Below are 14,396 nucleotides of genomic sequence, written 5' to 3' on the forward strand. Positions count from 1 at the left end.
TCATTGTCAGCAACATGCCATATGTGTAAACCCTTGAATAAAAAGGAAAGAAGAAAAGGGAGATGAAAGAATGACAAGAATAAGTATATGAGTGAGTGAGAAAAGAAACAAGTTGGACTGACAAACAAGCCTGTCACACTGAAAACTGACGGGACAATGAAATAAGCCAAATGCTTTGATCATGCAGACCATTGTAGGATATCTGCAAACACCCAAATTGCTGTTTTAGTGTGGGCATAAAAACCAGCAGTAAATGGTCTTTATATATCTGTTTGCTGGGAAAGGAAGACATAACAATAACAGGCTACACAGTGCATTTCCTGCCATCAGTTGGCTTACTAAACAAGTTCAATTTGCAGCATGTCCTACACACACAAGTAAATGAACTCTGAGATGCACAACATTGTTCAAATCAGACCTAAACTTAGATCAGTAGTTCTGTGTTGGCTGCTGTAAAACATTGTGAAAGTATAAGAGGCGAGTGTACCTTATAGAAGCCGTTTCGTGCATAAAGACTGCCAGAGAACAGTGATATGATTGTACAGAAAGGAAAGCACAGAGAAATGAGATATAGCTTGAGGAAATTCATACCATCCCATAAACATGGAATTAACTGTTCACCTCATTAAGATTAAGTAGGTCAGGGCACAGACTAAGCTGAAATATACACAGGTAAAAGAAGTAGCAAGAACTATTTCTGTGGATGTTGCTATGTAGCACCATGCTCATGGTAACAGTCTTCAGGAAGTGATGTAAAATTGAGGCAGATGTTAGTGGAATTTTAAGCCAGGTAAAAACATTCGCAACAGATCAAGAGGAAGATATTTACTGCTCAGAAGTTGCTCTATTCTATACAAGACAGATAAAGAAAACATAGTATGTGGGCTGTGCACGCTGTATCACAGAATGTTGTGAGTGCTACAGAGAGATTGCAAGACCAGTCTGTAAACTAAGGCATTAGTGATGAACATACAAATACCATTTTTTGTCTTTATGCACCAAAAAGAGAATAATTCAAGTTTCAAAGAAATCAATCAGTAATACTAAGTATGTTTCTCTAGTTTTTAAAGTATGTATACATGCTTGCCATACAACAGTAAAGGATGAAATGGAGAACAATGAGGAAAATGAGCAGATGACTTATTAAGCAAACCCACTTTTTCTGCTGCCTGGTAACCTGCATAGGAAAGCAAGACAAGAAAGGTAACTGACTCCATGAAAATAAATCTTGCTGAAGATATCAATGACACTCATGTATCCTGTGCTGAAGTACAGTTTTGTTAACCAAACGTTTCTTTATTAAACATACCTGACACTCTCATCTTCATTCTGTGAAGTCCAGTAGCCTTCACAATCTTTCATTAGCTACATATATAACGGAAATGTTACAGAACTCCTAAAATAGTGACAGTTTTATTACTGGGAATATTCACCATCCACTCATATACTTACGCTATAGCATCAATCATGTCCAGTCCCATCTCCACACAGCAGTGCGCATGGTCAACACGGGGTTCAGGCAGCCCAGAAACACAGTAATAGCAGTCACCCAAGATCTTGATACGAAGACAGTGGTTTTCTGCAGCCAGGTTGTCAAAACGGGCAAAAAGTTCATTGAGTAACTGTACAAGCTCTTGAGCTGTGCATTGTGAAGCCAGCAGTGTGAAACCACAGATGTCTGCAAAGAGGATGCTGTGGACAAAGATGCTATCACAACTGTATTCAAGACTGAGACATAAAGGTTGCATTACATTTTTATGTTTAGTGTTCATGATTTACTGTAATGCAGTTGAGCAAAAGGAGTTTTCTGAAAAGTACATCATTTTAGAGGCTAAAAATAAATACAATTGATCATGTACATCAACATAAAACCCCCGGCCATGTGTAGACTAGGTTCTACCAGTATACTGTCTGTATACTTCCTGAGTTATTTTTCTCTGTCTTCACTTCTCTGCTAACATTTCCTAAGTATCTGGGGGTCTTCTAGTGGCTTGCTAACATCATTATTGCTGTACATCTAGACAAAGAGGATGCAGAAGTGGTTTGTGATTTCCTCTATTATGATCTAGAAGGAATGCTTTCATATATGTGTGTGTGGCAATCTATACATGCTGGGAAATTTCAGTGCCACCTCTTTGTGCTCTGTAATGCTGTCAGCTGATCTACTTGTGATTAAATTCACTGAGTGTGACACTGATATTTTCTCCATCACTGAAATCTGGCCACGTGATGGTGATGACTGTAAGGGCAAGGAGCTCACCCTGGTCTGCACGGTTACGGGACCCTGTCCCTTTCTCATCTACAGTGATTGTCTGTATATTTATTTGTCCATTTCCCCTTCACCCATACCACCTTTAAAGAAGCAAAACTCACTATTAACACCCCTTCATCAACCACTTTCCTGTGTATCATTTTCACACACACCCCTCCCAGACTAACACTTAACATCAAGAACAAGATGAAAAGTCTACCCAGCGCCTTAAACTGTTTAAATGGCATTGTGTAGTACACAACTTAACTAGACTTAAAAAACAGGTCTGCAAGAGAGGCTGGTCTGATCTATAATTAGCACTTTAATGTATAATATCAGCCACGTATCAGTTCCTATCAGTAACAGCATTTAGCTTCAACAAGAAAAGTAATCAGTGAACGGCACCTGTCACAACTTTAATCAGGATTGCCAGGGGCAGTCATTAGTATTTTCTGCTAACAAGATGGGAACACAGCACTGATACATAGACGCAAGAGAGTGCTCTGGCTGCCTTCTTATCTCCACTGTATTAAACAAACCTCAGTTTCTGCACCTGCACCGACTGCAGCCAGTGGAGAGAAAAGAAGTGACAATTCAGGTTATGAGTGTATGTACAGTGATCTTTACTCAGGCTTGTCTCCTGTAAGAAATAAGGTGCCTATAGTTCTTCACTTCACTCTTGAGATGTGTACAGCAAGAGACACTTAAGATTTTTATGATTTTACTCCCGATAAAAATAGGGCCTTTGAAAAAGTGGAGGGTGCAAGCAAACCCGTGCTTTACATTGCACATACATGTATGTGTAACCTTTTTTTAATTTTTAACAAAAATGTTAATGTTTTGGCCTTATCTGTATCATAGCAGGTGAAGAGTCTGCAACAAGATGAGACAGGCAGAGTTCACTTAAGTGGGGTTTTAAAACTGAAATGAGAGTCAATTACAAAAGCAAGACATGACCAAAGAACAGTTGGACAGTTTAATGCATAGGGGAAATGATCCCTAACAGTCATTACAGAACAAAAAGAAAAACAACTTTCTTTTTTTTTAGAGACTGAGGGCAAAAGGAATCAAAAGCAAGAGACAGAATGTCAGGATATTGGTCAAAAGGGCCTGCTATAGACTCTTAAAGCAGCAAATTTTAAGATCAATAGACCACTCTCTTCTCCACAATGGCTTTGTCTTGTGGGACAAGCCTCATTCTTGTAGCTTTGTCAGTAAGGCCTAACCAACAAGAAACATAGGACTTTCTTCTGTACTGCACTATGCTAAGTTAATTTTTAAATAAGATATATTCATTTTTTTTTGGTCTTTTATTTGATTAATGGTTTTAAATTGAGTGGTTCTAAAAACAATTTTCCTCTTTCAGCTAGCACACCAAGAGGAAAACATAATCTCTTTCAACCCCCCAAAAAAAAAACCAAAAACCAAAACAAAAAACAAACAAAAAGATAGTGCAAGAGAGGCCAGATGATTTTAAAAACAAGAAAAGAGTCACTTTGTCAAACTGAGCTAGACGGAAGGAAAATTTTTTTTTCAGTAGTAATGTTTATTGTATGTGTGACATAAATTGTCCCTGGGCTTATAATAAGTACAGCCACAAACCGATCATCATCCTCAGAAGCTATTTTTGCCAGTAAGTGGCAGGGACATTTATATCATGCAAGTCAGCTTTAAACATTTTGCATTTTTGAATCAATCAGCATGTTTAACATGAACAAATATTTGTTATGCCTATGATCAAATCGAAAGGTAAACACATGAAAAGAATGAGTTTCTTTACTGCTAACTCTATAAGGCTTCAACATTTTATACTTTATGAAGACTAAATGTTTTAGGCATTCACAAACTCAGCAAACTGTTTAATAGAAGCAAGTCAAACGTACTAGAGAAAATATTTTTAGCACATACATACAAACCCTCCAACTTTAACATTATTTGAATGGGGAGGAGGAGCAGTACTCTGGGACAGAATGTTAACTGTTAATTAGTGGTTGCTCAGGGCTGTGACTGAAAAATGTTTACTTGCCCACTGAACAGATGAATATCTGATTTATCAGGCAAAGTAAACTGACAGTGGAAGGAGGGAGTTGAATTCTGCCATCTATATGCCACAATGCAGATATGATGAACCTCTTACAGTTCATTGCCCTGTCAACAATATGCCATGAGACCTTTTACCTTTTTAAAACAAGAATCAAAGAATGGTAGGGTACAGTTTGCTTCCTCACAAAACAGGAGCATTTGATTGTTGATGTTTGCCTGCATCATTCTTATTGATTTAAACTGCTTTTTCCTCTACTCCGAAAATAAAAAGTTATAGTTTGTGGAAACACCTTTTCATTGCTTTCAGGTATAACCATATGAAAGTTAAACAACTGTTTTGGCAACAAACTTCATTAGTAAACCTCTGTGAGAACTCACTGCTATGGAATTTTAATTAAGTTCTTGACTAACTGGTTATGTCTGCCTCACCACTGTTTATTGTATTATTTTTCATGCATATAAAAATAACGAAAAACTATGCTCTGACTTCATAAAAGCATCGCTGGTCTTCACGTTGCCACTGCTGCCTTTTTGTTGAAAAAGAGGCTAAACACGTGCCCTTACAGTATAAATTCTCTCAAATGACCTCCCTTGTGTTGCACTTCATTGCTGCTAGCATCAACAATCTTATTCTATAGTGAAGTTACTATTCCTAACACATTATGCTGTGAAAAGTGAAAAAAAAAAAATGAATCCCATAGCCTAGTGGTCTCAAGGGCTGTAAACGTTTAGTAAATATAGGGCATGGCAACCCTCTCTCTCTGTACCTTCCCTTCCCTGATATATAAGGGTACAAATTATCCAAATCAGCATGGACACCAGGTAGTGTAGTGATTGAAAGACTTGTTTGTCACCACTGCAGCGAGTGACTCAAGGTTCAGATCTTCTGTCTCGGGACACTCTCTGTGACACCTGTTCGCTGGGCTAGGCATCAGGGTTTTCTCAGGGTACTCCAATTCACCCCCCTTCCTCAACAATATAAAATCACCTCAAGGTGGAAGCACTTTCTTACTAAATAAACCAACCAACTCAAGTCAGCCTTCAAACCCTCTCCTTATACTGTAAAAATTACCCAAATCAACCCCCAACCTCTCCCTTAACGCTCCCAAAACTCTCACCTTATACTGTACAAGTTACCCAAATCAGTCCTCAAACCTTCCCCTTATACTGTACTGGTCGCACAAATAAGTCCCAAGGTCCTCCCACTGAAAATAATAAATGTGCAATTTATAAAATGTAGAATTACATTAATATATTTCATTGCTTGACACAAAAACCAGGTCACTATATGGGTGACAATAATCAGCCCCACAGCCCTCTCTCTGCAAACGATACCTGTGACCTCATGCATCACAGCCACCATAAGTAAGTCACATTATCTAGGTCTCCACACCATTGTGCCAACTGTGAAATGTGACACATTTTTATAAATAATTTACTTACCTGACGTTTTCATGTCTCTGAATGTAGATTTTGTGAAACATGGTATCCTTTGGTTTTCCTGCAATGTCTGCTTTCATTTCCATAGCTACATGCCGAGGCAAAACTGACAAAAGAAGTTGTTCCTAAAGAAGGAAAACAACATGAACATTTATTAACAAGCAAAAAAAGTAATTTTAACAAAAAAGACAAGTTCACATTTTATGCATCTCCTTTATATATATATGTTTAGTAATCTGCTGACACTCCTGTCTGTCAGTCTATAAGTCACTAACTCTGTTGTACCTGTGTTGCAGTTTATCATATTCTTTCCATCATACAATAACATCAATACCTCCCTTCTCTCGCCTACAAGCAATCTATAATTGATTACAATTTAATGGAGCATAATTTCACAATTGTACAATCTTTTCATATTCTGTGTGTGTGTGTGAGAGCAGACATGCTAAAGATAACTCATTATATAACCCCCTTCCCAAACCAGTACCTGAATATGCTATCATTAACTTAATGAAAGAAAGAAATATCGTAACCCTCTACACGCTGTAACTGATATCAGGCAAGAGAAGTCAAACTATTTGTTTGCAGCTAACAGGAAGTCGTAGTTGGGTGGCTTGCAGCTGTTAGAATGTCAATGCATCAGAAGAGAGTAAGCTTGAGAATGATACAGCTGAGTAATCCACAATTACAGCAACATACACAAACTTTTCAGCTTCTTCTATAACAAAAATGGTACACAAGGCTGCAGTGACAGTGGCAAATATGCATCTGAGTAAAAAATAAAGTAGATTGTCATATTGAGGAAATTTAGTGATGGCTATTGCACTGATAAATCAAACTGCCATAAGTCTGTACAACATACAGTTCATGAAATTTTTTAAATGAAGAAAAAATATCTCGGGACAACACTTACTTGCTTTTGATTTTCTCTTTGTGTTGTTAATCTAGCTTGAATGCAGCGTCTAGTTTCTAAAAATGCCTGTCTTTGTGCCACTTCTGTTGGATAGTGTGTAAACACACCAGCTATGTTGACACAAATGAAGATAAGGGTGTTGGCCAAAGCCTAAAAACATAAATATCTGCATCAGATGTCATGATACAGCTCTACACGTAGAACAATATGGCTAAGAATAAAGATGTGTATCAACTGTCACCATACAGTTCTAAAGTGATACTGCTTTGCACTGCTGTACATGCATGTGTGTGTGTGTGAGAAGGTGCACATAATAAATTCAAAATGCATGCATGTATGTATAAGCAAACTTATAAATATAAGTATATGTGCGCACACACACACTCAAAAGGCATTGATCAGGATTAGGTAGCTTAAAAACCTGACCACATCAAATACTCAAAGATGATGAATGAAAGTGACATAAAGCAAATTAACACTAGGAACTTTCTTTTCAAAATGGTTATAAATATATCCTTCTATGTATATCTTATATAGCATATGATATATTATATTTGACAATTTGTAAATCATAGCAATAAAAGAATTCAGACTGCCAAAACAGACAAGCCTTTGTTTTGATAGAGGATGCACTCTCAGTACAGTGAGGAGGCATCTAATGTTAAACATTTAAGGCCCATAGACACATGAACTATGAATAATTGCTACTACATTCCACTGCACTAAAATGTGTGTGGGGTGTGGATTGTCATGATAGATGAAGCAGACACAAAAGATAGCTGCTATTCTCCTATCTATTCATATCATATGATAGTCTTATACAAGTTGTGCATATGCAGTAAATATGTTTACTAGGGATTTCAGACCCATTAAATAATCAGGTGCTCACGGTAAGCTACAATCAAAGCCTGTAAGCTGCCTCTTTTATGCATTATTAATCTGCAGTGATGAAAGGATAGTCTTTACTGATTTGTTTTCTGAATCATCTCTAGTTGTCCTACAATGTTTTATTGTCAAATGCTGCATCCATGACTTTATTTGTTCCACACCTATGAGAAGAAGGGTGGGCAAAAATCAGGATTCACCAATGCAATATGTACCACATCAATGTCAACTGACACTAAACAGCTTAGCACACACATTGTGCACAATGGTCGCATGGCAATAACAGATGTGAAAACCAGAGTCATGAAAATTAGCTGCTGCTAAGGTTAATGCAAGCAGTATATCTTATCAAAACTGCTAAAAATTGTATGATATATATATATGAGGCATGTTACCTTCCATATAAAATAGACACAAATGTCAATGATGTTATATGCACATAAAAATCTGAAAAGACTTTACTTTAATGACCCAGAACCTACAGATAAAGCAATAAAACATGAACTACTATCAGAGTTAAAGATAACTGGTAGAAGAAGAAGTATCCAAACATTCTCACCTGCTTCCAAATGTAGTCTTTTGAGTAGTTGATGGCTGTAGCACAGACGGTATGCACAACAGCAATGGCTATACCAGCGAGTACTGCCAGACGCATCCGTATAGGCATGAGCGCATAGGTCATGTAGATAAAAAATATAGAAGACCACATGCCAATTGATGCATCAGAGGGTTTTGCTGTGTTTGGAACTAATGCCGTCAAGACCAGGAGTAATGTCAATACCACATAGCATAAAATTAATAGATGATGTTCCTTCAGTGATGGCCTGTTTGTCAAGACCTATTTTTAAGAAAAAAAAAAAGCCATGAATTTACAATTTTAACACAACATATATCAATGTTGTACTATTGTAAAATGAGCTGAATAAAGCCTAGATTTCTAAAAGACAAAAAGGGCTAAAATACACTAAAAAATTGGAAATTTGATCAATCATATATATTTTCTGATATCAGACAAAGCAAACGGGAGCCATCAAAGATGGTAACTAATTTCTGAGCAAGCTGCATTTCTTCTCCCTGGCTACAGATTGCACAAATGATAGCATATGCTCCAGAACTAAAAGCATATAATGAATAACTGTGAAGCTTTACTATTTCAGTGACAGAAATGTCATTTCCTGTTCTGAGTGTGTCAGGCTCTGTGCCAAATGTTACTACAAGTAAAAAACTAAAGTAACTTAATTTTTTTTTTAAACTTTAATAAAGGTAACTTACTACGACTACAATGAAAGTGAAGAAGACCAGCGCCAGTAGTACACCTGGTAGAATAGTTCTAATACCCTCTGCATAATGAAAGGCAAGCAGGATTATGGAGACCACACCAAAGATGGTCAAGAGAATTGTAACAGAGCTCTGATTTGGCTTGAAGAAATAGCGTTGGTATAAAAGTTCAAGTTTGGGGTTCTTGAATCTTTTGGATTTGAAAACGTTGGCTATCTGTGGACCACACAAAAAAGACAACAACATAAAAATAATAGTCTCATGAATCTTACTAACAAATTATTGGAAAACTGGAAAAAGTGATAACGCGATAAAATATCAAAGAAACAAAAATCTCTATCACAATGGATGGACATATTGACATATTGTGAATGTGTGTGTTTGTGTATTAGTGATTTGTATTTTGTAATGTGTAACTTGTATTTCTAATGTTATCTTTTAACCACTCAAGCATGAATTGTTTGGGTTTTACTTCTACTGCTATAAATCTGCCACCACCAGCAATACTGTCCTCCACCTCATCTTCTCCTTCCTCTTCTAAGCCTTTCATATCTTTCATCATATGTACTTATAACAACATTAAGGAATATAACTTGAATATAAGTTCAAACTTGAGTCAACAATGTAAAAACAAACAACTGCACTAATAAGACATGATGCCACACTTGTAGTACTAATGTTAATGATGATACTACCACACCACTACTAACTGAAGTAGTATGTAGCAGCTATCACTTGAACTTGTAAAAGAAGGAGTTCACATACAACCATGAAACATGCTGACACACCAGCATACCAACCTTTTGCATGCCACAAAATGGGGTTGGCCCGAGGATATTCAATTGGTCGATGGTACCCTGGTTCTCCCTCTGCTCTCTGCCTCCCCTGTGCTGTGCTGCAAAACGTTCTTGTGCCTTGACCCATGCTGACTGGGAAGTCAAATTGGACATACATTTCATTCCAGATGTTGGCGATGGGGACACTTTACCACTCTTGAAGCCCTTTTGGCCCACAACTCCATTTGTGTGGTTTAGGGTGATATTAGATGGTCTGCTTTGACTGGAAAGGTTGGTGTTGTTAGCCACTTCATCTTCGGATATTGGCTGCAGTTCTATATCTGACATGGTTTACCACTTATACTTGTGGTCTAACTGCAGCAAGATCTAGCCTAATGAATACCAAAGTATCACTTTGTTTCATTTTCACAGCTTCTTCCCAGAAACCTCTTCACCTTCTTTGACTGTCTGAAAAAAAAATACAAAGAAATATTTTGTAAAAATTGTCATGTCATTATCCAACTATAACTTTGGTTTCTTATTTGTGATGAGAAAACAAACAGAGCTACTACAACTACAATATAATAATTTAAACAATATTATTAAATACATTTTTAAAAATTATATTTTTAATCCATTTGTTTACAAATATGCTCTTTATAGTATCTCTAGTACAATCAAGCAAAAAAAAAAATAACATTACTTAAATAAAACTCTCTTTCATGGGATAAATACTTCAAACATTCTTATTCTCATTGCACCGAAAACATCAGACTAATAAATTCTACTGCACACTACCTTGGCTGGATCACTACTTTTCACAGACAATTTTAGGATGTTTTAGCATATTTTTTCAAGTCTAAAGATGTCAAGAATTCACATGAATGATTTTTATTACTTAAATAAGGTTAAGAATTATTTTTTTAATTGATAAAGCCAAGAGTTTTTAAAATAATGCATACTTATAAGAACAATTAACTTTTCACAATCATATTTTCTTATGCCATATTTCTTATATCCTAAACAGTCAAAAATGTGTTTTAAAATCAAGCTGAGATCCTCATGATTACTTACAGAAATAGAGACTTAATTTTAATAACAAAACACATCTTTTATTTCTGCTCTTCTGCACCTGAGACAAGACAATGTGGTATTTTCCATTTGTTTGTTTGACCCTTGTATTTTCAAAATATCTACTAGCAAAGTTAGCTGTACTCAGCATAAGCCATACAGACTCCAGTGACATTCTAAACAGTATATGGTATTTGGTAAGTTGTATTCTTGGACACAGCCTGAATGAAATAGAATTTATGCTGTTACAACTCTGACATTAAGGTTTTGACATTTTAAGCACTCATTCTTTCAATTGTTCTTTTTGTATACGAACTCCTTGATGTCATAAAAATAAAGAACTGAGAGACAGTTTAAAAATCTGACAATGTTATGATGCTCTTTTGGTATTGGTATCTTCACTTTGAATCTCCACCAGTAAACAAGATATATATATATTCCACACTCAAATCAGCTTTGGTTCAGAAAACAAATGGAGCAGCCATTATCTTTTTTACCTATTTTCATTTCAACATAAAACTATAGTTACTGGCATCCATTTCTTGAATACAGCATTGTTTTGGTATAATGGCATTAATCTCTTTTTTTTCATAAAAGCCAAGCCTGAACACTATTGTACTGCTGAAAATGTATCTGAATATAACTGTCAGATGAATGTACATTTTCTTATGATATCTGTGGTGCAATCAAACAGACTAGACACCAGCAGCAGCAGACAAATCACACCAGCTGTGTTATTTTAACATATAGAAAGAGCAGCAATTATTGAAGCTCAGTAAAACATCTCTGTTCTGTGTGCTTGTGCTTGACAAAAACACCACTGTAAATAAATTTGCTGCTGATGTTAAATCCCCCAAATCAAATTCTCTTAAAAGGTATTCTTTGTTTCATGACATTAAAAGCAACTCACGCAGGCCAACTGTGCAAATATCCCAAGTATGTTCTTGAGCAGAATTACCTATAGTGAAACATAATTTAACTTTTGATAGATATGAGTGCTTACATTCCTCTCCACCCTCAAAGTAGCATACAGATATTTGATCCCATCTAAGTGGACCATGAAAACAAAATGATGTGCCAGAAGATTGATCAGCTAGACCTGCTCTATGCCTCACTGTTATCTTAACCATCAAGCTGGTTGTTTCATGGTAGGAAGTCGTATGTATACATAACACATAATTCAACAACTAACAATCCACTGCAAACCTTCAAATTTTCTCAATCAAACAACCAACTCCTACACTTAGAATGTCAAAGAATATCTATTATTATTATGTTTGAGTGTTTTTCTTTCTAGTAAAGCGCTTTGAGCCCACCTATAACGGTGGGAAAGTGCTATACAAATCAACATGTTATTATAAGGATAATAGGAAGAAAGAATATCACATGTTCCTTAGGTGGTATACAAAATACAATGTCTTTGAAGTCTGCCGCCGCAGGCCTCATTAGTTCCACAAGCTCTGATAATGTCAGGCATCATGCCTACACTTCATCTCATATGTTGCCACAAGTTACGCATTTTGATGTCTTGATTTTCCGCGATCAATTACAGCATATTTTGAATAGGCTAAAGCAACATTTTGTAAACAGATTACTGTAGACATCTGTGTACTGTAGTTGCCCGCTGCCCAGCCAAAGTCATCTTCACTCGATCGAACCCTTGGTGCTCATTAAAAGGTGGGAGGGACTTTTACTAGCATAACTCCTTCACATTTCGACCGTTCGTCACTTACATTTTTTTCCCGATATTACTTGAAGCTGTTTCCTAGTGCTGGACTGAACTCTGTCTATACAGACTATACAGCTGGCACAACAATACACTACAAACAAGCGTTATCCGGACCACTGCACCGTGTCCACCTTACCTGCACTGCTGTCGTCCGCCAGCATCCAAAGCGTTGTGGCCCTCCCATACAAACTGTCCATCTAGCCCCAGTCCTGTCACATTATTCCCCATTCTGGTCTTCGAAGACACAGGCACACACGATAAAATCCATGAACACTAAGATTGGTGATATCAAATGTCTTGCCACTCCCGCATAAAATGTCGCAGCATCACATCCTTGTTGTCAGACGATCATTGAGCTTCCGGTTGTTTGTAATCGGACTTGATGAAACTTTCCATTTCCATTGGCTAAAATACCACATACCCGCGTAACCTTGGTAACCCGATAAGCCTATGCCGAACGCTCAGTCAAGCTGCTGCTGCTGCAGACGTGTGTCCAGCTGGTTGACACTGATCTTTGATCTTTTCCACGCACTTATTTCACACCACTGCTGGTCTCCTCCATCACATTTCACATTTCAACTGCACTTTCACCGACGGTCACGCATCAGCAGCATCACGGCGCATCACTGCGCTCGTCCACTTGTCTGTCGAGCTCGCTGGCTGTGTCACCCACAGGTGACATCCACCGCAGGTACACGGTGAATGCGCAGTACAGCCAGCCAGGTAGCAGCTGCTGCAAGTCACCTGTGGATAACGGGTCCTGTACACCGCGCACAGCCAGACAGGTCGCGCCTGAGTGGCCCCACGTCGACTTTCAGCACTGACATTGTTGTCACCTGGCCAGTCGTGCAGCCAGCGCTACCTCGCTTTTGCTGCCGCATCTTGCCAGCGCAATGTTTCAGCTATTTATGTTAAAACGAACATGCGGGTAGAGAGGCTTTGAAGGAGACATTTTGTTTTGTTTTTGTAAGCAACAGTAAAAGCGTAAACACAGGATTGTAATGTTTGAGGAGTAACGTGTCCTTCATCAAGCAGCGACAAATTTATCACAGTATCATTGAGATGTGTAGGATGGAGATTTATCACAACACGCGAACGCGCACACACACACACACAAATTCTAACCACATGCTCACACACTGAAAGTCCTTTGTTACTTGCAAGTGATCTCTATAGCTCTCTCCGACTGATCTGATCAATATACTCATCAGGTGAGGGTTGAGGGGAGGAGAGAATGACAGTTATGGTCTCGTAACAATTCTGTACCACCTATACCTGCAAATGCAACCAGTCCCCGGAGGTCGGCAGGTAATCAAATGGCCTCATGAGACTATAACCTTAGTTATAAGGGCAGTTTGGTTTATGGTGTGTCTGCTTCATGACTACAGCCATAGGAATATTTTACATCCATCAAGTCGATAGACCACCCTCAGCTTCAGGTGCACCAGAGCGTGTCTGACGTCGATCCTGACGGAGATACAACAATTAACCATTGCAAAGGTCAATATCACACACGCTGCTCGACAATTTATTTGTTTCAATCGGATAATCGAATTCGCTTTCACTGTAAATTGTTTGTTCACGAACAGCTTCCCAAAATGACAATTTAAGGTGGACTAGTATTGTGAAGTCTACACGGACAATATCACCTGCTAAAAAGCATGTCAGTCTGCAGTTCAGGTGACAAAATTCTGACTCACTGTGTTTTCCTGCCACAGATTGTTTCTAAATATAACCATAACTAATCCCTATTACGACTCATTCTCTTCTTTCAAAAAGTACCCGAGATTTCTATAAGCTGTGCGTGTATTACACCCGGATGGAATGAAGTAATATTAGCCATTGCATAGCGCAGTAGGAAAATGCGTGTTGGCAACACACTGAGGATGACATGCTCCAACTTCACTCCTCCTATCTGTAGTTTACACATTTCTCTCAGGTTGTCACACCTGTTCACAGGTATCCATTCTAACCCATCTTTATCCCCTCTTCTAGCAGAGGTCGAAATCA

General features: G+C 37.8%; 1 protein-coding gene across 1 annotated transcript in view; it reads right to left on the reverse strand.

Annotated features, from left to right (window-relative positions):
- The window catches only part of LOC112563595 (adenylate cyclase type 5-like), a 31,266-nt gene extending 18,130 nt beyond the window's left edge, over positions 1-13,136 (reverse strand). Inside the window, 7 exon segments of the mRNA XM_025237703.1 lie at positions 1,441-1,692; positions 5,738-5,859; positions 6,648-6,797; positions 8,092-8,370; positions 8,805-9,026; positions 9,611-10,054; positions 12,523-13,136. Coding sequence (XP_025093488.1) covers positions 1,441-1,692; positions 5,738-5,859; positions 6,648-6,797; positions 8,092-8,370; positions 8,805-9,026; positions 9,611-9,934 — 1,349 coding nt within the window. The 5' untranslated portion in view covers positions 9,935-10,054; positions 12,523-13,136.
- Between the last annotated feature and the right edge of the window lie 1,260 nt (positions 13,137-14,396).

The sequence above is a fragment of the Pomacea canaliculata genome, linkage group LG5 (assembly GCF_003073045.1).
Source record: "Pomacea canaliculata isolate SZHN2017 linkage group LG5, ASM307304v1, whole genome shotgun sequence".
Lineage (NCBI taxonomy): Eukaryota > Metazoa > Mollusca > Gastropoda > Architaenioglossa > Ampullariidae > Pomacea > Pomacea canaliculata.